This window comes from Lipotes vexillifer, unplaced genomic scaffold, assembly GCF_000442215.2.
Source record: "Lipotes vexillifer unplaced genomic scaffold, Lipotes_vexillifer_v1.1 scaffold1272, whole genome shotgun sequence".
Taxonomy (NCBI): domain Eukaryota; kingdom Metazoa; phylum Chordata; class Mammalia; order Artiodactyla; family Lipotidae; genus Lipotes; species Lipotes vexillifer.
In genome coordinates, this window is record NW_006779909.1 from 1,692,018 (window position 1) to 1,718,720 (window position 26,703).

The window sequence follows — 26,703 nt, forward strand, 5'->3', positions numbered from 1 at the left end:
AAAAAAAAAAAAAAAAGCCCCTGCCTCAGAGTACTAAAATGCTTCAAATAGTGGGGGTCTCTAATAAAAGGGCCATCAGTCTTGCAAAACGTCTCCTGGAATGGCCAGGCTCGGGGAGGAGATATATTAATTTCTTCTTTCTTGCAGCCATTCACAGGTGGGTGGGGTTCCCTGAGGCAGGCCATCATGTATGATTTTAATGACAAAAGTAACGAAAAGCAAAGGCTAAAGTCAAAGAAACAGATCCAACATGGAGTCAAAATTGGCTCTTCCCTGTTACACTTGCTGGTCTAAGAATTAAATTAACATGAGACAGATTAACAGGAGAAAATCAAACAAAAGTTTAATAACATGTATACATGGGAGAGACCCAGGAAAACTAACTCTCCAAAATGGCCAAAACCCTCACCGTGAATACCATCTTCAGCTAAAGAAAAAAGGATGTTGGGGGTAGTAGTTCGGGGCTTCCAAGGGGAGGAAGGCAACCGGCAAGAAGACAAAAAAGCAAATGTTTGGTAAACAAATGTTTGCTGGGCCCACAGAGACAACAGGACAGAGAGGAATTTTAACAAGCCGACTTTGCTAGGTTCCTCCCTGTCTATATACCTAGTTTGTACTACAGTTATCTATGGTGATAGCTCCCTTCTTGGAACAAGTTCTCTATCTATATTCTTTTAGGCAGGTAGGTGAAAGGTCAAAGGTGATGAGTCTTTTGGGCCTTAAAAAAAACAAAAAATCAGCCTAAATTAATTCTCTTGCCAAAGAAACCGATTTTGGGGTGGCAAATTTTGCTCCCTTACAATAGCTAGGGTGGTCAAGGCAGGCCTCATTCCAGTTTGAGCTAAGACCTGAATGAGCATGTCAGATAAACAACACAGTTAATGCTTGGTGAATACTGTTGTCGTCTCTTTCTCCCTGGGGCCAAACTCTTATTTGCATGTCTGCACATCTGCTTTTACCCAGACAAATCCTGAACGTGTAAGTCTTAGTACTGTATATGACAGACAGGAATCCGAGGTTCAGACGTTACTAGGGCAAGTTAACTGAGTCTGTGGGTACTTGCCTTCACGGTAATGGCTACACAACGCTGTTGCGATGTATTGTGTTCCAGGTTCCGAGGGCACTGAGGACAAATTAGCCTAGGCTTGGGATTATCCAGAAAGGCTCTGGAGAGGGAGAGGCTCAGAAGGCCACTGTCCTTCCTTCCCACCTTACCTCCCACTTCCAACACCATGGCCCAGGATCTGAGCCCAGAAAAAAAGAAAAATAGGCAGAGCCCTCAACGGCTGTCACTTCTGCCAAGGCTCTCCTGGCGTTTAAGAAGCAAACAATGAACTTGTAGATATCCAAGCAAGGTGCAAAGGCACGTTAAGACAAAGCGAACACGCCAAACTTTCTGCGTAGCCACGCCCTACCAAGCTCTTCCGGGGCAAGATCTCGCGATTCGCGCTCTGCGCGTACGTCATTTCCGCTGCTTCCGCGGCCAGGTCATTAAATAATGTTACCATTTCCGAGTTCGCTAAGGCCGCCTGCTGCGGCGCAGGCGTCGGTGTTCTGTAGTGTCCGGTCTATGGAGTCAGTTGGTTTCGGCGGCGGAGCGGAGGTAGCAGGCGGTGTTCGAGTGGGGGCCTTTGCCCCACCAGGATGTTACCGGGCTTGGCCGCCGCCGCCGCGGCCCACAGATGTAGCTGGTCCTCCCTGTGCCGGCTCCGTCTGCGCTGCAGGGCGGCAGCCTGCGGCTCCAGCGACCTCCAGGGTGAGTGTCCTGCGCCGGCCTCTGACTCCGCGGAAGCCAGACTGGAAGACAAGGCCGGGCTCGGCGCCGGGCGCCTCGCCTCGGGAGTGTGCCGCCTTGCCCTTTCCCAGCCCCAGAACCTTCTTGTCGGACCTCCGCCTTTGCAGTTCAGCCTGCCCAGCCGGCGGCGGCCCCTACAGGCCTCCCTGATCCTGGTCTCGCCCACGGTCTTAGCACGGCCCCCGCGGGCATTTGGGGGCAATTCTTGGGCCGGGTCGCATCCTTGAAACGGACCACTTCGTTTCAGATAAAACATTACGTGAGCATCGCAGTGCCCGGCGGTGACCGCCCGCCTCCCCCCGCAGCCAGTGCGAAATTGCTGACTCCACAAAGTTCCAGGGTCTTTTGAGCTCACCGCCTTACCTTTTTTGAGCACTTTGACCGAATAGATTTTCTTACCCTGTTCCTTTCCTCGTACTCCCAACCTGTGTTATTAAATTTTCTAAGGAGGAATTTGGGAGTTGCTACGCAACATTTACGAGACATCCTTTAAGATGGGGGTATGACCATCCTACAATTATTGAATGAGCCCAGTTCGGTTGAACAATCTTTTTGGTGAAAAAGTGTCTACTGGAGCTGTAACCCAGAAAAAAGTGGTTGTCCGTAGGTTTTATCCCTCTTTTTCAGATGTCTTTTCGGACTCAAATTTAAATTGACAGTTTACAAAATAACTTTGTACTTGCAAGTTTTAATTAGGCTTACCTCCGTTTTTGCCGTCATTGGCATGCCATAGGTTGCTTGATACTTGGAAACTGTTAGAAACAATGAGGGAAAATCCACCCCTAATCTAATCCCCCGGAGTCTTGGGGATGAAAAGAGTATTTACAGAAACATTTACCCAAAATTTATGTTTGAAAAAACTTGTAGCATGTTTGTGACCTTGCAGTAGAAGTTAGAAGTCGTAGTCATTCAAGTTTATAAGTAACATAGGCTAAAATAATGCCTGTTCTGTGCAATTATCTTAGAATATGGTCCTATCTTTTATTTGCAATAAATATAAAAACTGGCTTTTAAAATTTCGGAAGGGTTAATTTTAACAGCACTGTTTTGGGGGCTTTTTGGTAGTGATAAAAACGTGTAACTAGATTTTTCCTATAATGGAAATGTACCTGATTCTCTTGTGAACAAAATGATTCATCTGGTTGTACTGTACTCCAGAATCCCCAATTAAACTTTCTGGCCTAGTTGCTTTTATTGACCAAGCAGTTTCGGCATTTTACACTTAAATTACGTGGAGTGGCTGTTGAATTTAGTCTAAACTGCCCTTTAAGGGTGGGTGAAAAGAAGTTGAAATAGTGTAATTTGTAATCCATTATTCTCTGTTGCTGTCAAGTCAAAAATTATGTGCTCTTTGTCTCATCCCTCTGTGAACTACAGATAATAATCACCTATCTCACCAGTCGGAATGACTGCAAAGTTGTTTGCAATGTTTATTACCAAAAAATTAAAATGTGTTTTCATGCTTAAAAACAGTAGATGTAAAAAATAATCTTGTTTATGCAAATTTAGTTTCAAAAATACTGAAACAGTTTTTAAAAGGGCAACCATAATTATGATAAAGCTTAAAAAATTTATTTAGAAAAAGAGTACTAATTTAGAAAAAGAGTACTAAGTACTCTTTAGAGTACTAAGAGTACTAACTAAAAGGAGTACTAAGTTGGATGCACGTAAGAAAATATTTGCAGAACTTTTGAGAAAAAATTCTAAAAATAAATATTTTTCTTTGTCAAATAAAGTTTAGTTTATGCTTCTAAAACTGCTGTGTGGCTGGGAAAAACTTATAAAGAATAAGTCGAGGAGGAAATCTTGAAGGAGACAACTGCTTCATTTGTATACTTAAAAATGAGAAATGTCTGTGGGTCAAACTAACACTGAAAACATTTAAAGGCAAAAAGCAAGACAATATTCTAGAGCAGCTCTGTCCAAAAGAAATATAATGTGAACCATGTATGTAATTTTGATTTGTCTGATAGCCATATTTTAAAAAGTAAAAACAGATGAAATTAATTTTATTAATATATTTTATCCAGTATATTCAAAATATTTCAACACGTAATCAACATAAAAATTATTGAGATATTTTACATTATCTTACCGTCTCTGGAGTCCAGTTTACACTTACAGCACATTAGTTCAGACTCCACATTTCAAGTGCTCAGTAAACAGTGGCTACTGTATTGCACAGTGCACTTATAAAGTTAGTATCCCTAATTTATAAAGAATTTTTACAAACCAGCATACATTCCAGTAGAACAATGGGCAAAGGAAATGAATGGTTTCATAAAGCCATTCGAGTAGCCAATAAAAATGCAAAAATGTTCCATACTTACTAATAAGCGTAGAAATATAAGTCTAAAGGATTTACTACTCATTGTCTCATATTAGCTAAGTTTTTCATAGTGATTCTTCATATTGAGCGTGCAGGAAAGCAGGAACTCTCTTACTACTGATTGAGACATACAGTTAGTTGAACAGTGTTTTGGAGGTCAGTTATTCTTTATATTAAAAATAACTTTAGGACTTCCCTGGTGGTTCAGTGGTTAAGAATCCGCCTGCCAATGCAGCGGACACAGGTTAGAGCCCTGGTTCAGGAAGATCCCACATGCCACGGAGCAACTAAGCCTGTGTGCCACAACTACTGAGCCTGCGCTCTAGAGCCGGCGAGCTACAATTACTGAAGCCCGCGTGCCTAGAGCCCATGCTCTGCAACAAGAGAAGCCTCCGCAATAAGCCACACACCGCAACGAAGAGTAGATCCCACTTGCCGCAACTAGAGAAAGCCCGCGTGCAGCAATGAAGACCCAGTGCAGCCAAAAGATAAATAAGTAATAAATAAATAAAACCTTACTTTAAAAAAAAAAAAGAACTTTATGGGGGCTTCCCTGGTGGCGCAGTGGTTGAGAGTCCGCCTGCCGATGCAGGGCACATGGGTTCGTGCCCCGGTCTGGGAAGATCCCACATGCCGCGGAGCGGCTGGGCCCGTGAGCCATGGCCGCTGAGCCTGCGTGTCCGGAGCCTGTGCTCCGCAACGGGAGAGACCACAACAGTGAGAGGCCTGCGTACCGTAAAAAAACAAAAACAAAAACAAAAAAACGAACTTTAAAGGTATATGCTTTCTCACCCAACAATTCTATTTAAAGGGATTTACTTTCAAGAAATAATCAGATACATATTAAAATCTGTGCACAAGTTTATTATTAATAGTGGTAAATAGGTAACGTTTACAGTTATGAAGAATAGGAAACGTTATGGTACAATTATTTTTTATTTTATTTTTATAAATTTATTTTTGGCTGTGTTGGGTCTTCGTTGCTGTGTGCAGGCTTTCTCTGGTTGCGATGAGCGGAGGCGGCTCTTCGTTGTGTGCTGGCTTCTCATTGCAGTGGCTTCTCTTGTGGAGCGTGGGCTCTAGACACACGGGCTTAGTAGTTGCGGCTCACAGGCTCTAGAGCGCAGGCTCAGTAGTTGTGGCGCACGGGCTTACTTGCTCCGCGGCATGTGGGATCTTCCCAGACCAGGGCTCGAACCCATGTCCCCTGCATTGGCAGGTGGATGCTTAACCACTGCGCCACCAGGGAAGCCCTGGTACAGTTATTAAGGGCTGGTGATAGATGCAAACATTTTTTTAAAAAAATCATAATTTAGAAGAATATTTAGTGATGTGGGAAAATGCTCTTGAAACTAGAAAAAATGTAGTAAGAATATATACTATGATATTACCAGTGAGTTTCTCTAGAAAATTTTTTTTAATTAACTTTGTTTTTCAAATGATCTACACAAACATATACTTTTAAATAATAAAAATATTATTTAGTTTCTCTAGTAAGTAAATATGCCCTTTTTTTTAAAAAGTTCTTTTGGCTTTGCATAAGCACTTATTTTATTTTTTCATGTATTTATGTCTTGCCTCATTTGACAATGATTTGAGATGGGAAGATGCTCCTTTAAGGGCTACATGCCAAATCAACAGATATGTGCTTTTGCTTAAGTCCGAGATTAATAAAAGTATAGTTTTTAAATAAAAATATAGAAATTGACCTTTGTATTTTTAAATTTCTGTCTGCAATCTGCTAGTATTACCATACGAAAACTAGAGTGGGAATTTAACCCCTTAAATAACTAATAGGAACATTGACAGTTATAAAAGACCATTTTGGCAGGTTGACAGCATGATTCTGTGTAGTTCAGGCTAATAATAGGGTTACCTGTAAAATGAGGTTAACGGCGGTATGTGCTTCATAGGGTTTTTGTGAGTGAGGATCATTCAGGAAATAGGTACCAGGCATTGTAGTTGCTGGTGGTGCAGTACTGAACAAGACAGACACAGTTTCCACCTTTTTTGGAAATGAGGAATGAGAAAACATATCTAAATGCTATAAAGGAAATAAGCAGAGTGATGGGCTAGAAGGTAGCCAGCAGGGGCCATTTCATTAGCTTTGCTGGCCTGGGACTCCAGCTTTTCTGAGGAGGTGGAAACTGAGCCAAGGCATGAAAAATGAAAATGAGCAAGCCAAGTGAACATCTGGGGCAAAGAACAATCCAGGCAGAGCAAATAGAAACCCTAGAGACTAGACTTGTGTTCAGGAGCAGGAGGAAACGTGCTGTGGCTGGAGTGTGGTTGGAAGGGGAGGGGTGTGTGAAATGAGATTGGGGAGGCATCATAGCCTTTTGGTTGTAGGTTTAAAAAAAAAAAGCAAGTGTTTAAAAAATATCATTCTGACTACTGTGTAGAGAATGGATTGGAAAGGGAAGAGTGTAAATAAGGAGATCACTGGGGGCTATTAATTAGAGTTACCTACGCAAACAGGATTGTGGTTGGGCCATGGTAGTTAGCAATGGAGATGGAGAGATGTAGATGGCTTTGAGGTATGTTTTGGGATATAAATTATAGTGTGATAATACAGGTAAAGCATTTAGTACAGTGGCACTTGGCAAATCCTTAAAGTATTTGATATTTTTTCCCCCTTGTCCTAAGCAAATATTTACAAGAATTAAGGCAGTAGAGTTGGTGTGCCAAGATGCAGTGCAGGAAGTTGTATATTCTTTACATACTCCAAAAAAAAAAAAAAAAGGATTCCCTATTGCTTACTCTGTTCTGTTGAAAAATCACATCAGCAATAGTCCTGAAGGTTGAGCCACCTGGTCTAGGTCACACTTTTGCTTTCCAGATGATTAGACATAAGAGGGATTTTCCTGCATTTTTTGTTAGCTGAAAGCATAAAAGTAAACTAAAGATAGTCAGTGTGTTACTATTAGCAGTATAATATTTGAAGTAATTTAACAATGGATGTATTTTTAATTTAAAATTTTAGGCATTTGGGGAAAATACAGAAAAGTATAAGGTATAGAGTAAAAATTATGCATAATCCAGATATTTCACCAGTAGCATTTTTGAATAGTTGAAACCAAGCTGTATTATTTTGTCTCCTGCTTTTTTAAATGCAACATCATGATTCAGTTATGCACACACACACACACATATTCTTTTTCAGAATGTATATTTTTCAGAATATACATATATATATATATTCTTTTTTAGATTCTTTTCCATGGTAGGTTATTACAAGGTATTGAATTTAGTTCCCTGTGCTATACAGTAGGTCCTTGTTTATCTGTTTTATGTTTAGTAGTGTATATATGTTAATCTCAAGGTCCTAATTTATCCCTCCCCTCTTTTCCCCTTTGGTAACCATAAGTATGTTTTCTATATCTGTGAGTCTGTTTCTGTTCTGTAAATAAGTTTATTTGTATCATTTTTTAGATTCCACATATAAGTGATATCATATGATATTTGTCTTTCTCTGTCTGACTTCACTTGGTATGATAATCTCTAGGTCCATCAATCTAAAATGGTCTCTCTTTTTTAAAAAAATATTTATTTGGCTGTGCTGGGTATTAGTTGCGTGCTGCAGGGTCTTCATTGCTGCCTGCGGGATCTTTAGTTGTGGCATGTGGGATCTAGTTCCCTGACCAGGGGTCGAATCTGGTCCTCCTGCATCCGGAGCACGAAGTCTTAACCACTGGACCACCAGGGAAGTCCCTGCAATGGTCTCTTAAGAAAAGAGACTGGGGCTCCCCTGGTGGCGCAGTGGTTGAGAGTCCACCTGCCGATGCAGGGTACACGGGTTCGTGCCCCGGTCCGGGAAGATCCCACACGCCGCGGAGCGGCTGAGCCCGTGAGCCATGGCCGCTGAGCCTGCGCATCCGGAGCCTGTGCTCCGCAACGGAAGAGGCCCGCGTACCGCAAAAAAAAAAAAAAGAAGACGACTTAGGTGCAGGTTTGTCTCTGGTCCTGAAATTAGCCTGAAGGAAAACATTTCAAACCGTTAAGAAATCTTTTTGTTTGTTTTTAGTTATTATTGCAGAAGCAACATACACAGTAGACAGAATTGTCAGTTTGCGTGGGAGAAAAAGTTTTTTGTATTGTTGTATTTGTATTTTTGTATTGTTTGTATTTTGTATTGTTGTAGTATGAAAAGGCTAAATTTCCTCCAAAAGCCAGAGTAAGTGGTAGGTGACAAACAAGATTGGAGAGAGGACAAAGGGTGATCAGTAGCAATGTTATTAGGAGTTGCAGAGGCAGTAACAGTAAAATAAAAGCATAGAAAAGTGATTGTTTCGACTAGACTCATAAGATACCAGTAGCTCTGCAGTCTCGATGAACAGCCTTGTATATGCAGCAATGAGAAGTTCCTTGTCCAGGCCCATAGAGTAGTGAGCACCAAACTAAAGACTAATCTAACCATAACATAGCTTATTTTAGAAGTCACCTTGAAGAAAGGGTATGAATGGTGGTTAATTTTTTTTTTACTGTCTTTCTGCCTTCTAGAATTAATTAACAAATTCAGTAATTTATTCAACAAATGGTTGAGTTTCTACTGCTATGTGTTAGGTATTCTGTTTGTTTTATTGAATCAAATGTGGTCTTGTGTATTTTTTAAAATATAAAATGTTAAAGGTAGAAACATTATGCAATTTCTGTGTAATTTTCAATCTTGTATTCATGGCAAATGTGTACTTTTAAAGCTGATACCTAGGGGCTTCCCTGGTGGCGCAGTGGTTGGGAGTGCGCCTGCTGATGAGGGGGACGCGGGTTCGTGCTCCGGTCCAGGAGGATCTTGCGTGCCACGGAGCGGCTGGGGCCGGGGGGGGTGGGCGGGGGGTCTTCTATTAGACTGGAGCTTCTTGAAAATCTGTCTATATAACCTATGTATAGTGTATCAGAAAAATGAGGAAACATAGGATTAATTTATTTTTAAGTAAGATATTATTTACGTTTTTAATGTGCTCAGTATGTTGAAAACAATAGGTCCATTTGTTATCTACAGGATGTCAAAAAAAAGTCTGGAAATAGAGGAAAACATAGTGTATGTATTATACTTCTTTCAGATTACCCCATCACTTTAAATTTAGAGATACTTAACCTAAAAAGATTTCTGGAGGTAGAAAAAAAAAAAAAAAAAAAAAAAATTAAAACTGATATGTAAAATTCTACTAAAGTTAAAATTTAATTACTTTTTGAAACGGTGAGCAAGGAAGCTATCAATATTACTAAGATAGTGTCAAAGGACACAGGAGTTGGGAATTCCCTGGCCGTCCAGTGGTTAGGATTCTGCGCTTTCACTGTTGAAGTTAAGGGTTCGATCCCTGGTCAGGGAACTAAGATCCCACAAACCGTGGGGAGAGGCCAAAAACGAAAAGGACACAGGAGTCAATTTGAAGAGACCCCTACTGGCCCAAAACGGGATGGACAGTTTGGACATAAATCAGGATAATGACTAAAATGGATTGATATACATCAAATAATGTTTAAATCTATGGAATCATAGTGATACATATACATGCAAATTATTGTGTCACTATTGCAGGATGGTAGGTAGTGAACTCATTATTTTGAGAACTGGTAAATAAAGGGAAAAAATTAAGCATTCAGCCTGACTTTTTTATATGAACTATACTGCTGGATAACCAAATACATGAAGGGAATTTTCTCTTTGTAGAAGTATTATGACTAAAAAATGAAGTGATAAAACTATAATATCACCATTTTGTAACCACCTAAGGAATAAATGATTCTAGGCATTGAACAACAGCAGACACTATCACAAATAGAGATAACCAAATATTATGTGGCTTCTGGTTAAAGAACACATCACCACTTATCAAGTAGTGTTGTCCTAATAAAAAGGAACCTGAATTTGGATAAAGCCTTTATATCCATCGATTTATAGAACACATAGAAGTACAGGTTAAACAACACCATGGGAATTAAATCAGTAAAATTCAGACTGGAAAACAGGACAAAAATTTAGTACAAACAGCTGGTTTCTTCAATATATAAATTGCTCTAAAACACATATCCTGTAGAAAAGAGACTTAAAAGACATCTCAGTCAATTGTAGTATGTGGACCAAATTAAGATCTGTTCACATACACAAAAATTATGACTTGTAACAGTGGAAATTGGAAATTGAGGATATTTGATGATATTAAGGATTTTTTTTTTTACTTGCAATGGTGGTATGGCTATATTTTAAAAAGTTCTTATCTCTTAGAATGCATACTGAAATATTTATGAATGAAATTATTTTATGTCTGAGATTTACATCAAATTAATATGTAGGTGGGGAGATGCAGATGCAGGCAGAGGTGAAACAAGGTTGGCCATGAGTTGATAATTGTTGAAGTAATGAGTATGTGTACGTTTATTGTACTGTTTTTTTCTACCTTTGCATATATTTGAAATTTTCTGTAATAACGTTTTAAAAATTAAGGAGAACCTTGAAAAAGATCTAGGATCAAATCACGAAAACATTGTCCTCTTCTGAGGAAGGATTTTTAGACTGTAGTAATCCCTCTTTAAACACCTTAGCACAGTCTATAGAAGTGTTTCATCAGTGGGTAAAAAAAATGTTGCTGTCATAGTGTTTTTGTTAGGTAATAATCACAAAAGATATTTTGAATAGGGCTTACAAGTCGGAACACCAGTGGCTGTGGTGGAGAAGATGCTTTCCTGGACGGTGGGTTTCTTAGGAGAATTTGCTTTAACCCTTTTCTTCACTAATTTTGCTGGTAGGTTACATATTTTTATTTATTTATTTATTTGTGGTACGCAGGCCTCTCACTGTTGTGGCCTCTCCCGTTGCGGAGCACAGGCTCCGGACGCGCAGGCTCAGCGGCCATGGTTCATGGGCCCAGCCACTCCGTGGCATGTGGGATCTTCCCGGACCGGGACACGAACCCGTGTCCCCTGCATCAGCATGCGGACTCTCAACCACTGCACCACCAGGGAAGCCCAGGCTACATATTTTAACGTGCAAGAAGATACATTGTTATATTCACTTTACTCAGTCTTTAATAAGTAGAGGCAAATGATCAAAAAAACATACTGGGGGAGTTCCCTGGTGGCACAGTGGTTAAGAATCTGCCTGCCAATCAGGGGACACAGGTTTGATCCCTGGTCCTGGAAGATCCCACATGCCGTGGAGCAAGTAAGCCTGTGCACCGCAACTACTGAGCCTGCGCTCTAGAGCCTGCGAGCCACAGCTGCTGAGCCCATGTGCCACAACTACTGAAGCCCACGTGCCTAGAGCTCGTGTTCCTCAACAAGAGAAGCCACCGCAATGAAAAGCCCGTGCACTGCAACAAAGAGTAGCCCCCGCTCGCCGCAAGTAGAGAAAGCCTGCACGCAGCAAGGAAGACCCAACACAGCCAAAAATAAATAAATAAATTTATTAAAAACAACAGCAACATAAAAAACATACTCGGCCTTCAACAGATATTTGCCAAATAAATGAAAGAGTAAGTTGGCATCAGAAAGTTTTTGAAGAAAGCCTGAATTCTAAGCCTGAAATTTGAGTGAATACTTAATGCTGCCTTATGTACCTCATGCTTTTCAGATTATCTTCAGTGTTCACAATAATTGTTGTTCCTAATGAATTCTCTGAGCCATTAAAAAATTTATTTTTCTTGATTTTGGCAGGCAATGTACACATGCACATACATGAATTAACATTTTGGGAAGATCATTATTAAGCAGTTAGAAAAGTTTCAACTCTTAAGTGCTTAACCCTCCACTCTTGGAGAAACTTGACTGTTTCTAATGATATAATTTCATTATTTCACCTAAAACTTGAGAAAATATATAAATTATACCTAAACAAGATTTTCGAGTTTTAAGTACTCAGCGTAAAAAAATAAAAGCAAGAGGGTCACATGAGAGTAGAGACAGATAGATTTACTTTTCTACCACTTTGATGCAAATGTGGAATATATTTTCCTTCTGTATTTCATCCCTCTAAAGCTCACAGTCAACCCAGATGCAACCGCTAAAGTGCTTTGTAATTAGTCTTCTATTCTTCCCTCAATTAGAATTCCCATATACTGTGAAATCTCACCAAATGTTGATCTAATTATCTGATTTAAAAACATCAGTGACAGTATGAATGACTGATTAATATAATTCACATATTGATTGTGAAATGAAAGATGACTCAGTCTCCATCTAGCAGAAGATGCAGGGTAGTTTTGAGTAGGACACCCTCCTGACCTTCCCCTTCTCAGAGTTCTTATTCTGAAAAGTACATTATGCCATTTTTTTTATCATGCAACCAGCATACAAAATAAAGAATATCTTTTAAATGCCAGAGACCTTTCAGAACAGCTGAATAATACAAATATTTTGATTTTATATAATTTTAAAAGTTTCCATATAAATAAATGTGCAAATTAGGGGAAAAAGTATTTTCTTTTCCTTTACAAAATATAGACCCTGTATACCTAGGGCTCAATGAAACACCTCCATGGAAAGTGTGGCTTAGCATTGTGCATTTGGATATTTAACAGGATGAAAGTTTTACTGTTATTCTGTAAAATTATTCTCTTATCATAGGTATGTTTTATTGGGTATAAAAATCCTTATTTGAAATTTGTTTGAAATTAAAATTTTTTTCTTTTAGAATGGCAGAATTTAGTGACATTTGGGAGCTTTTCAAATATTGTTCCCTGTTGCACACTGAATCAAGTAAAGTTGTATTCCACAAATGTTCAGAAAGAAGGACAGGGATCACAAACTCGCAAAATGGAAAAAGTACCATCATTTGATGAAGCAGGTATGTATAAATCTTTTTAAATAGTTTTCTTCTGTATACTGGGATAGTTTGCATAAGATTATTTGTTCCTTGAATGTTTGACAGAACTTACATGTAAAACCATCTGGAATAGCGTTTTCTTGGTGAGGAGTCATTAAACTGCTAACTTAATTTCTTTTAATTTTCCTATTTCTTTTTGACTCAATTTTGGTAAGTTCTGTTTTTTTCTAGGAATTTATCCACTTCAACTAAACTTTTAATTTATTGACCTGAAATTTATGGTACTCTCTGTATACTTTTAGCAGCATATGTAGTTACACCCTTTTTTCCATTCCTAGTGGTGTTTGTCTTATTTTCTTGATTAATTTTGCCAAAGCTTTGTCTGTTTTATTATTTTTCCAAGTAATTTTTTTTACTTTGAGTCTATATCATGTTTGTCTCTTACTTCATTAATTTCCACTCTTACCTTAAATATATTCTTTCTGCTTCCTTTGTATTTACTCTGTTATTCATTTTTTAACTATCATATCAGTTAGCTATTTTGCTCATTAATTTTGAACCTTTCTTCTTAAAGTAGGAATTTAAGCCATAGTTTTATTGGGTATAAAAATCCTTATTATTAGTTTGTTTGAAATTAAAAAATTTTTTTTCTTTTAGAATGGCAGAATTTAGTGACATTTGGAAGCTTTTCAAATATTGTTCCCTGTTGCACACTGAATCAAGTAAAGTTGTACTTGAAAGTTGTACTTCCTTTTAGTTTTACCTAAAATTTTGCATTATGTATTTTGAAGCTATGTAACAACTCTTTTTTTTTTTTTTTTTTTTTTTTTTAGTGACATCTCCACCAGATTTCATTGGTATTTGCCAGTGAAATGGCAAATGGTGTAATATTTCCTGTCCTTTGGCTTTAACCTTTTTTTGTCCTAATTTGATAATCTTTGTCTTTTAACTGAAAATTTAGTCTGTTTAAATTTACTGTAATAATTGATATGTTTGGACATATTTCTGCCATTGTATCATGTGCTTCCCCTGTGTGTTTTTTTTTTTTTAATTCCTTCTTTGCCTTCTAAAAAAACCTTTTTTTTCTCATTCCATTATCCCCTCTCCCTCATACACAGAAACAACACACACTTGCTTGGGAGTTATATACTTTATGTCTAAAGGTAATTGAAAAGTCTAAAGGTAATTGAAAAGGTAATTGAAAAGTCTAAAGGTAATTGAAAAGTTTACTTTCCTTCTGAAAAATACAAAGAACTTAGAATGTTTTAACTCTGGTCACCCCCTCCAAACTCACATGTGATTTGTTTGCTAGTATTTTGTGTCTATTCTGCTCTCTTTTCCTTCTATAAAATAAACATTGCTATTTGTTTAAATTTATCTGAAATCTTTGTTAACCATCTTTTCTTATTTCTCTGCTCTTTCTGTCTGATGTAGAATACATCCTATAGAAATTCCTTTAGGTGAGGATCTTTCATGGTAAACGCACATTTTAATATCTTATTCCATTGTCTTTTGGCTTTCACTGTTGCTGTTGAGAAGTCAGATATTTTGCCTTTGTTTCCATGTCTTTTCTGTTTGTCTGCTTTTTAAATTTGATTAACTATATTTTGAAAGTCTTTTTCTTTGGTGTAAACTGCAGTTTTACTATGAAGTGACTAGGTGTGTATTTCTTTGTATTTACCCTGCCTGAGATTTGTTGGGCTTCCTGGATCTGAGAATTAGCATTTTTCTCTCAGTACAATTCTGGAATTCTACAATTCTCTGTCACTGTCCCTTGAAGTATGTATTACCCCCTCTCATTTCTCTTTTATCTCCTTTTGGAACTCTAGTTAGAAATATTTTGGATCTTCTTGCTTTATTTTCCATGTCTCTAAACCTCTCTGACATACTTTGTATTTCTTTATGTTTCTGGCCTAGATCCTGGATTATTTCCTTAGGCCTACCTAGTTCACTAATTCCCTCTTTAGTTGCCTCTAATCTGCTGGTTGGTACATCTGTTGGGTTTTTATGATTATATTTTTCATTTCTAGAAATTATTTCTATTTTTCATCTTGCTTGGTTGGTCTCTTGCTCCTTGCTTATGTTTTCAGACTTCTTTATTATTAGGTGTATTAAACATAGCTATTTTCTAATCTGTGACTGAAAATTCTGCTCTCTGAAATCTTTTGGTTCTTACTGTATTATCTTTTTCCTCCATTTCTTGTTCTCATTCATGATGCCCTATCTGTTTTTAAACTGAGAAGTGTTCATTTTCCATGTAGTTTTATATCTTGGAACTATTTGATGTCTCTGATGGAGGATGTGTTCCTGCATAGAGAGTTTGCATTTGCCTCTGTTAGCTGCTGGGGACACAACTTGGGACCACATTAAAGTCAGCTTAAGATTTTTGGACCACGTTGGTAGCATGAATTCAGACTATAAACTTGTGTGAGCTGCTTTATCCTTAGGATTTTCAGGGGAGTTTTTCTCTTCTCCACTATGTGACACCAGAGTAGGTGCAGGCTTGCTTCCTTGCTATCCCCTTCTCTGTGTGTTTTTTTAGGTCACAGTAATGCCAGGTGTCTAGCTTTTTTTCTGAGTATCTCCTGTTAGACTCTCCATCTTTAGCAGAACCTAGTTTTATTCTTTGTTCTCCCATGCCCCTTGCAGCTGTGGAAGTAGAATCTCAAAGAATGTAAGCTTCAACAGAAATCATCAGGGAAAAAACTGGCTTTGGTCTGCTCTCTTATTCTACAGAGGTGCTGCTTTCCCTTCATTTTTGCCCTCTTCACATCATTTTGCTAGCTTAGCAATGCATTTGAAAAGTTTTTTTTTTCTAGTCTGCTGTGCAGCATTAAAAAGAAGTCCTTGGGGCTTCCCTGGTGGCGCAGTGGTTGAGAGTCTGCCTGCCGATGCAGGGGACGCAGGTTCATGCCCCGGTCCAGGAGGATCCTACATGCCGCAGAGCGGCTGGGCCCGTGAGCCATGGCGGCTGAGCCTGTGCGTCCGGAGCCTGTGCTCTGCAACGGGAGAGGCTGCAACGGTGAGAGGCCTGCGTACCACAAAAAAAAAAGAAGTCCTTTATTTATTCATTAATTTATTCAAGGAGTATTTATTGAGCACTTTTTATATGGCAGCAAATGAGAATGACTCTCTGAGTTTATATTCTCTTTATTACCAAAATAGAAAATTAAGCAAAAAAAATATAGTAAGTACTGTGATAGAAGAAATACTGTGTGCTGGAGGGACATCTAACTGAGTCTTGAGTGGTTAAGGAAGGTTTCCATAGGAAATGATATCTAATTAGTGACCTGAAAGTAGGCATTGGTGTGATGAATGGTGGAGAAAAAAGGTAACACTGCAAGTAACTTAGTGTGTCTAGACTAGTGAGTAGAGGATTTCGTGGTGGGGTTGGTAGTTTTGAAAGTACAAGGGGTGAAACTGAAGAGGTAAACAGTAGTCAGATTAGGGTTTTGTTTAGGAGTTTGGGCTGTTTTGTAGGCAGTGGGAATCTATTGGAGTATTTTAAGTAGAGGAAGTACTTAATCAGATTTAAGATTTTAGAAAGATAACTAGATGCAGACTGGAAAACAGATTGCAAAGGAGGGAGACTGAAAACAGTAATACAAATGAGGCTGTAGTCTAGGTTAATGTCAATGATTTTTTTAAGGGAGTAGGTGAACGCAAGAGATTTAGGAGCTGAGTAATTAAGACCTGGTGATTGAATTTGGGAGACTGAAAGAGAGAGGGTCAAGCAAAGGACAGTGCATGGTTACTGGATTGGATTGGGTGATTGTGTCAGTGATTTCATTGATTTCTAAAATTAAGGGACTTCTCTGGTGGCGCAGTGGTCAAGAATCTGCCTGCCAATGCAGGGGACGTGGGTTGATCCTTGGTCTGGGAAGATCCCACATGCCGCAGGGCAACTAAGCCTGTGCGCCATGACTACTGAGCCTGTGTTCTAGAGCCTGTGAGCCACAACTACTGAGCCTGCGTACTGCAACTACTGAAGCCCATGCGCCTAGAGCCTGTGCTCCGCAACAAGAGAAGCCACCGCAATGAGAAGCCTGCGCACTGCAACGAAGAGTAGCCCCCACTCGCCGCAACTAGAGAAAGCCCGCGCGCAGCAACGAAGACCCAGCATAGCCAAAAGTAAATAAATAAAATAATTAATCTATAAAAAAATAAAATTAGGAATACCAAAGCTGGAGTATATATTAATGAGAAGGTGAGGATTCATTCTTGGACATCTGAATCATAGGTGCCTCTGGGGCATCTTAGCAAATAACTAGTAGGCAGTTGGTTATACTACTTTTCTACTGTGAGACATGATCTTTTGGCTGGATTAGTGCAGTAGCCTCTCCCGGGGCTCCTTAATTCCACTCTTACTTTCTCATTATATTTCAGCCAAACCAGTCTCCTTTTGGTTCTTAGAAAATACCAAACTTATTCTTGTTTTAGGGTGTGTGCTCTAGTTGATTTTTCTTTCCAAGATGCCCTTCTTCATGTGGCTGACTGTTTTGGTCATTTACATCTTTTAAAAAATATTAATTAATTAATTAATTAATTTGCTTAATTAATTAATTAATTTACGGTACGCGGGCCTCTCACTGTTGCGGCCTTTCCCGCTGCGGAGCACAGGCTCCAGACGCACAGGCTCTGCGGCCATGGCTCACGGGCCCTGCCGCTCCGCGGCATGTGGGACCCTCCCGGACCGGGGCACGAACCCACGTCCCTGCATCAGCAGGCAGACTCTGAACCACTGTGCCACCAGGGAAGTCCTGGTCATTTACATCTTAAATGACATGTCAGCTCTGCACACCCAGTCAGTCTTTAATATTACACTCATTTTAATTCTCTTTGTAGTTAGCACTTATTACTGACTGATATTTTCAGTATCTGCTTTATTTTTCCCCCTGTTTCCAAGCCTCGTGATAGCAGGAACTTCACTGCCTAGAGCAGTGGCTTGCCCATAGTAGGGGTTTAATATTTTGTAAATAAGTGGATGCATAGAGTTCTAACCTGGGGATAGAGATTTAGGAGTTATTAGCTACACCCAGGTGGTAACTGAAGTCATGAGTGTGTTTGAGACAGTATAGGGAGAGAGTTTAGATTGGGGAGATAAGAGCTAGTACAGAATCCCCAGTGAGTAAGGGACAAGTGGAAGAGGAGGAGCTTGCAAAGAGTACTTGAGGAGGTGCAGTCTGGAGAGGTAAAAGAAAAGCCAAGGAGAGTATGGTGTTAGGAGAAGAGAGTATTTGAAGAAGAAGAATAAACATTTCAAGACTGTCTTTCCTATAGTCGGATGTCTTTCACAGGGAAGATTTTACAGATTCCTTGAGAAACCTGTGTTTATGTTTATGATGCCTGTTTTTCATCCTTTTCCCTAAGCCTCATCTTCTCTTGGGCGTACTGTGCAGTTTTAGCCAGTCTCTTTTCCTTGTGGTGGTGGAGAACTGCTGGGGTAAATATTGATTGAGAGTTTGATATTAGAGGATGAAGGAGAGTGTCATGAGTCCCTGAGTTCCAGAAATAAGCATATTTATTAGAACATTGAAATGGGAGAAGAAACAGATGATGAAATAATATAATTAAAGGTAAAACATGTTATAATGCTTGTCTGAGATGAACATCAACTCAGGCAAAAATATTTAATGTTGGTTCCACTATATAGAAGGCTTGAAATTGAAATCTGTGACTAGGTTTCTTTTTTCTCTGCTGACTGAAATTAAGATGTTAGTTTATTTTATTTTATTCGGATTACATTGTTTATTGATTGTTTTATTTTGGGCTCAAGTTTTCAGAATTTGCTTAGGCCAAATTAGACCTTGTTAACCATCAGATAGACAGCAAGTAATTGCTTGATTGAAAGATAATTTGTATATTTAAGAGTTTGAGATCGACTTCTGAATAATTCAGATCACATGATAAAGTCAGAAACAGCTCATTAAGAGGCAGAGACTTGCTAAGGAATCCTTAAGTTTTTAAGGAGCATTCAAATGTGTTAAATTTTAGTAAAATCAGTTTTAATTTTGCTAATGACAGCAGATGTGTGGCAAACAGCCAGGGCTTGAGCTTAAAACAAATTTCTAGAGATATTCATGGATAGAATGTCTGGTTACCTATTGAAATCATAAAGATTCTACCCCAGTGATCCAGTGTAAGTTTATTAAGATGGTGGTGTGCAAAAAAGTATTCATACATGTGTTTGAGCCATTTACTAGCATTTCTTGTTTGTGAATCTTTTTTGCTGCACTGGGTGGCTTGTGGGATCTCAGTTTCCCAACCAGGGATTGAACCTGGGCCATGTCAGTGAAAGCCCAGAATCCTAACCACTAGGCTACCAGGAACCTCCCTGTGATTCGTAACACTATATAATTAGTAACGTCTAGACAGTTTGTGGTGAGAAGAATATCCAGAAGTATCAGTTTTAGGGCTTCCCTGGTGGCGCAGTGGTTAAGAGTCCAGTCCGCCTGCCGATGCAGGGGACATGGGTTTGTGCCCCAGTCTGGGAAGATCCCACATGCCGTGGAGTGGCTGGGCCCGTGAGCCATGGCCGCTGAGCCTGCGTGTCCGGAGTCTGTGCTCTGCAACAGGAGAGGCCACAACGGTGAGAGGCCCATGTACCGCAAAAAAAAAAAAAAGTATCAATTTTAGAGCAACTTATTTTATGTGATTTGTTTGAATGACTTTGATCATTGTAGAAAGGAGGGTTGTCTGTGAAACTTTAGACAGTAGATTTCAGTTGTTCAGACAGTAGGTGAGTGTTGAAAGCTTATTATTCTACCACTCTGTCCCTTCACTTTTCTCTCCCCAGGGCTCTATTCCCCAAAACAAAATTTTTAAGTAATTGATATATAGATTCTATAGATAAAGATGCTTTAGAATTAGTTTGCTGTGTAGGTAGACAAAAATAAAATATCAGTTATTTAACTGATCAATGTCAAATGTTATAAGCCATAGTTATTAATTAATTAAATAGAAGTGTTTTTTAGCCTTTTTTTTTTTTTTTTTTTTTTTTTACTAATATGCCATCATAACCTACTTAGGATCTGATGAATAGTTAAAATAAAGCCTTTTGGGATTTTCTGCACGTTTTGGTTATCAAAATATACCATGTAGGAAGCAACCTAAGTGTCCATCGACAGATGAATGGATAAAGATGTGGCACATATATATACAATGGAATATTACTCAGCCATAAAAAGAAACGAAATTGAGTTATTTGTAGTGATGTGGATGGACCTAGAGTCTGTCATACAGAGTGAAGTAAGTCAGAAAGAGAAAAACAAATACCATATGTTAACACACATATGGAATCTGGAAAAAAAAATGGTTCTGATGAACCTAGGGGCAGGACAGGAGTAGAGACACAGACAGGGGCAGGACAGAATGGAGACACAGACGTAGAGAATGGACTTGAGGACTCGGGGAGGGGTAACGGTAAGCTGGGACAAAGTGAAAGAGTAGCATTTACGTATATACACTACCACATGTAAAATAGATAGCTAGTGGGAAGCAGCTGCATAGCACAGGGAGATCAGCTTGGTGCTCTGTGACCACCTAGAGGGGTGGGATATGGGGGGTGGGAGGAGACACAAAAGGGAGGGGATATGGGGATATAAGTATACATATAGCTGATTCACTTTGTTATACGGCAGAAACTAACACACATTGTGAAGCAATCATACTCCAATAAAGATGTTAAAAAAAAAAGTACCGTGTTAAGTCATTTCCCCAGTGGCTTTTGCTGAAAAGTAATTAAGAGATATTCAAAAAATTTACATGTAAGATTTTTTTGCTTTTATTTCAGAGAGTTTTGCCTTTGTTAATGCCTATTCTGTTGACATTTAATTTATACATAAGAGCATTAAAAGAAGGGAAATCAGTGGATAGGGAGAAATTCTGATCAAGATAGCAATAGCCTTGTTGAATGGATGCTCTGAGGTAACTGTTCTGCTTCTCACTTATCGGAGTGATAGACAAAATATACAAAGAGAAAACTGAAGGAGTAGCTGGACTCAAAAAAAAGTATGTTATGCCCAAGAAGTGGAACAGAACATGCCAGGCTCTGGGTTTGTAAGCAGGCACTGGCAGCCAGGAGTTTGGCTCGTTTGGGGTAATGGATCTATACGTGCTCCATGCATACCCGGGTATTGGAGTCAGACTCACTGCATGAACTTAGCCAGCCGCCCTCAAACAGGAAGCTGAAGCTAGCCTCTTTCTTCTATTTGTTACCGGAGGTTCTGTCTTGTAGGAGGCTGTTGGGTAGGGAGGCAAGAGGAAGAACGTGAACTGAAACCTGCTGTTTGCTGGCTTGGAGACTGAACTGAGGGGTCGGAATTTCAAACTGGCAGTGTGAGGTCAGGTTCAGGACAGAAGGGTCAGATTGAGCTCTGGGCACTAGAGCATGAGGAGGAGAGTGAAAGGGTATATCCTGTTCAGAATAAGTTTGCAAATTCTAAAATTTAAAAGTGCACAAAGGATCATATTGCAATATATAAATGAATCAATATGTTATGTACCTTAAACTTACAAAACATTATCTGTCAGTTATATCTCAATAAATCCCAATGCTAAGAAAGCCAGCAAAATCAACAATCAAATATGAATTAACTCCAGATGATGTTAAAATAACAGCCTGAATTGCCTTATTTATTTATTTTTATTTATTTATTTTTGGCTGTGTTGCGTCTTCGTTGCTATGTGCGGGCTTTCTCTAGTTGTGGCGAGAGGTGGCTACTCTTCATTACAGTGCCCGGGCTTCTTATTGTGGTGGCTTCTCTTGTTGCGGAGCAGGGGCTCTAGGCACGCGGGCTTAAGTAGTTGTGACTTGCGAGCTCTAGAGCACAGGCTCAGTAGTTGTGGCGCACGGGCTTAGTTGCTCCGCGGCATATGGGATCTTCCCAGACCAGGGCTCAAATGCATGTCCCCTGCATCGGCAGGTGGATTCTTAACCACTGCACCACCAGGGAAATCCCCTGAATTGCTTTAAATAAGTTTAATATCCTCAAGAGAATAAATTAAGTACTCATATTTTGAAACACAAACTGGCAGAAATAAAAGCAGAACAAGGAAATCTGGGAAAGAGCCAACTATAGAGCTTACAAATAAAAGTGTAATCACTAAAGTAAGAATTTAATAGATTAAATAGCCATAGTCAAGTAGAGAATTAGTAAATTGAAATTCACCCTGAATGAGCATAGGAAAGCAAAAAGATTTTCCAAGAAAATGAAAAAGCTTTAAAAAGGCATGAAGCTCTAGCCTATATTTAATAGGCATTTCAGAGAGAGAGAGAGAGAATAGAGAAATGGTGCAGAAATTATATATAAAGAGATAATGGATGATAATTTTTCAGAATTTGAGAAAAACAAGGATCTTCAGATCAAAAATACACTTTTAGTACTAAACAGGGTAAATGAAAAGAAACCCATAGATTTCAAAACTGAAACAAGAAACAACCCAACTTACAAGTTGCCAAAGAGAAAGCCAGCCTGCTATCAGTACCATTGTTGCTCTCTTGAAGTAGACTTCTTATCTGCAACAATATGCAGAAAATAAGGGAGGAGTGATTTGGAGTAATAGCCATGAAAGGGTAAGAGGAAAAATAAATGTTACCCTAGAATTTTATACTTGTCTAAATAATCATTCTAGAGGGAAGGCAAAATAAAAACATTTCACATATATAAACATGACTATCATTTACTACTAACCTACCCACATTAAAAAAAAAGCTATTCAAATATGTATTTCCATAAGATGCAGAGTAAACTCAGGGAGAGAAGCACTGGGATATAAAAGGGACAGTGAAAAGCAAGAAGTGGATAAAATGTGTTGGAAAGTTAATTATTGATCGTAAAAATAATAAACATTTTATATTAAATGCTACAATTTTAGTCAAGAGTAATAAGATAGAAGAAGTTTTCAGTGGTTAAAGGTTTTTTTCTTGTTCAGAGGAAGGTAGAGATGGGGAATAACAGATGGTTAGAAAGATTTATAGGAAAGTATGTATGTTAAATTTCTAAATGGAATCATGAAAACAGTAGAACTATAATCTTATAAATTTGAAACCAGCATGGGCGTGGGGTGAGAGGAGGATATAGAAAACTTTATAAATCTAACAGATGGCAAGAAAGGCAAAAGAAAAATAAAAGCAAAGGAAAAAAAGGATGGTAAACCAAAGTCAGACAATAAGGTGGCAGAAGTCTAAATCAGGTAACCAAGTAGTCAGGTTTCATGGTGTTGCCTATCATTTATATATACTCATATTCTAAATATGTAGAAATGGTTCATTTCCATTTATTTCATCATTTCCACCTCTGTATAAAATAAAATCAATATTCCCTTGATTCCATTCTCTTTTCCAGCTCTTACTGAAAGTCCAGATATTGCTTTCATTCCTCATCTTCCATTCTCACCTCAACCTGTTGCTCCGTCCCTACTCTTCCTGCTGAAACTGCTGTTGTCAGAAGGTTGCCAGTGTCTTCATGTTCTGATCCAGTTTTCACTTCTATCCTCTTTTCCCAAAAATACACAAATATCTACTTATAAATCAATTATCATTTTAAACATAGAGATAATGTAGGAAAGTGGTTGAAAGAGGAGACTAATCGAAATGACTTGGGTTTCAATCCTGACTGTGCTTCCATGTTTAAAATACTAGCTGTGTGACTTTGAGGAAAGTTCCAAAACTTCCTGAATAAGATGAAGTTAATAATAGTCCTTACCTCAGAGCAGTTTTGTGAGGATTAAATGAAATAATGCATGTAAAACACATAGTGTACTGTATGTGGCACATGGTAAATACTTAGCAAATGTTAGCTATTGTTAATAAGCTTCAAAATGTTATATTGTTGAATGAACATATAAATATAATAAGAGAAAAGGTTTTAAGGGTGAGATTTTTATTACAAAATATTTGATACATATAAAAGAATACATGCTATGTATATGTAAGTTAGAAAGCATAATAAAATCAACGCCTGGGAATTTACCACCTAACCTGAGAACCTTGCGTTTTTGTTTTTTTTTTTAACTTTTTATTTTATTTATTTATTTATTGTTTATTTGGCTATGTTGGGTATTCGTTGCTGCATGCGGGCTTTCTCTAGTTGTGGCGAGCAGGGGCTACTCTTCGTTGCAGTATGTGGGCTTCTCATTGCGGTGACTTCTCGTTGCGGAGCACGGGCTCTAGTCACGCGGGATTCAGTAGTTGTGGCACACAGGCTCAGTAGTTGTGGCTTGTGGGGTCTAGAGCACAGGCTCAGTAGTTGTGGTGCATGGGTTTAGTTGCTCCGCGGCATGTGGGATCTTCCCGGACCAGGGCTTGAACCCATGTCCCCTGCATTGGCAGGCGGATTCTTGTTTTTCTTTTTTTTTTTTTTTGGCGGTACGTGGACCTCTCACTGTTGTGGCCTTTCCCGTTGCGGAGCACTGGCTCCGGACGCGCAGGCTCAGCGGCCATGGCTCATGGGCCCTGCCGCTCTGCGGCATGTGGGATCTTCCCGGACTGGGGCACGAACCCGTGTCCCCTGCATCGGCACACAGACTCCCAACCACTGCACCACCAGGGAAGCCTGAACCTTGCATTCTTGATCACATTCTTGTGATCTTTAATTCTTCTCACAGTCCCTTTCACCCTATGTATCCATGTGAGTATCCTGAATTTTGTGTTTCAGTCTCTTGATTTTAAAAAAAGAAAAAACAAGGAATAGATTTAGACACTTGTATATATCCCTAATTGTTTAGTTTAGCTTATTTTTGTACTTTATTGTGATAGTTTATTGTATGTATTATTTTGTGATTTACTTTTTTCATTAAAATTGTTTGCTATGATATATCTTCATGGTGTATGTGTCTAGTTCATTAATTTTTATGGAGATAATTATAGCATGTACTTTTGGGGGCTGTTGTGTGAATTGAGTTGATGCATGTAAAGTGCTTAGGATAGTGCTTGCTCAAAGAAGGATAGCCATTATGTTTATTCTTCTTCACTGCTGTGTGAATTTTTTTTTTTTTTAATTGGAGTGTAGTTGCTTTACACTGCTGTGTCAGTTTCTGCTGTGTAACAAAGTGAATCAGCCATACATATGCATATATCCCCTCTTTTTTGGGTTTCTTTCCCATTTAGGTCACCACAGAGCACCGAGTAGAGTCCCCAGTGCTGTACAGTCGGTTCTCATTAGTTACCTATTTTATACATAATAGTGTATATATGTCAATCCCAATCTCCCAATTCATCCCCCAACCCCCATGAAATGTTGTATGAATATAACATGGTTTTTTTATCTGTTCTCATGCTGATGGACATTTGGGTTGTTTCCAGTTTGAAACAACAGAATGCAGTACTGCTTTGAACGAATGTTCATATACCTCTCTCCTTGTACCCTTGTACAAGTTTTTGTGTGCCAAGTATATTGACCTAGAAGTAGAATTGCTAGGTAATAGGTTATGCTTGTGTTCAACTTTATTAGATAATGCCAACTTGTTTACCAAGGTAATTGTGCTTGTTTATATTTCTACCAGCAGTGTATGAGTTCCCGTTGCTCCATACCCTTGCCAACATTAGGTATTATCATAGTTTTTTATTTTTTGTAATCTGATGGCTGTAAAACAGCATCTTGTGATTTCAGTTGGATTCTGTTAATAACGAGACTGTCATCTCTTTTTTTTTTTTTTTTTTTTTGTGGTATGCGGGCCTCTCACTGTTGTGGCCTCTCCCATTGCGGAGCACAGGCTCTGGACGCACAGGCTCCGCGGCCATGGCTCACGGGCCTAGCCGCTCCGCGGCATGTGGGATCTTCCTGGACGGGGGCACAAACCCGTGTCCCCTGCATCGGCAGACAGACTCTCAACCACTGCGCCACCAGGGAAGCCCGAGGCTATCATCTCTTCAGGCTATCATCTCTTCATATGTTTATTGGTTATTTGTATTTCCTTTCCTGTGCAAGTTTGTTCTTGTCTTCTGCCCTTATTTTTTCTAATGGGTTGTCTTTTCGTTAATAGATCTGGAGGAATTCTTTTTTTTTTTTTTGCGGTACGCGGGCCTCTCACTGCTGTGGCCTCCCCCGTTGCGGGGCCCAGGCTCCGGGCGGCTCCCGGGCCCAGCTGCTCCGCGGCACGTGGGATCCTCCCGCACCGGGGCACGAACCTGCGTCCCCTGCATCAGCAGGCGGACTCTCAACCACTGCGCCACCAGGGAAGCCCCTTAAATATTCTTGATAGTTATCCTTTGTTGATTATATTTGCCGGATATATCTTCTCCTATTTAAGTCATTAATTTACCTGGAATTGGTTGTTTATGGTGTGAGGTAGATTCCAGTTTTCTTTCATTACATTTTTTGGAGGCGAGGGAGTTGTACAGTTGTTCCAATAACCACTTAATCGTCGTCCTTTCTTCATTGAATAGTATCTATAGAACAGTTTTGGGTGGAAGAATCGACAGCATGTGCCCTCGTTTTAAAGTGATGCATCTAAATTTTCACCATTGAATGCAGTGTTTGTTATAGGTTTGCTTTACCCTTTAAGGAAATTCCTTTTTGTCCTAATTTTCTTAAAAAGGTTTGAAACTTGCATGGGTGCTGAATTTTATTAAATGCTCTTTGTTTAGCTCCTGAAATGATTCTATAGTTTTTCTCCTTCAATCTGTTAATGAGGGGAATTAATAGCTTTTCTAATGTTTAACTACTCTTTCATTCCTAGGATAAATCCAACTTGGTCTGTGATAATATTATCTTTTTTTTTTTTTTTTTTTGGGTGGTACGGGGGCCTCTCACTGTTGTGGCCTCTCCCGTCGCGGAGCACAGGCTCCGGACGCGAAGGCTCAGCGGCCATGGCTCG

General features: G+C 39.2%; 1 protein-coding gene across 2 annotated transcripts in view; it reads left to right on the forward strand.

Moving 5' to 3' along the window:
• The first annotated feature begins 1,524 nt into the window (after positions 1–1,524).
• The window catches only part of SLC30A9 (solute carrier family 30 member 9), a 74,463-nt gene continuing 49,284 nt past the window's right edge, over positions 1,525–26,703 (forward strand). The window contains exons 1-2 of one of the 2 annotated variants that reach the window (XM_007453044.1): positions 1,525–1,756; positions 12,754–12,906. In XM_007453044.1, the coding sequence (XP_007453106.1) occupies positions 1,645–1,756; positions 12,754–12,906 (265 nt within the window). In that variant the 5' untranslated portion in view covers positions 1,525–1,644. The remainder of the gene's footprint in view (positions 1,757–12,753; positions 12,907–26,703) is intronic. The other variant, XM_007453045.1, reaches the window with a different exon arrangement.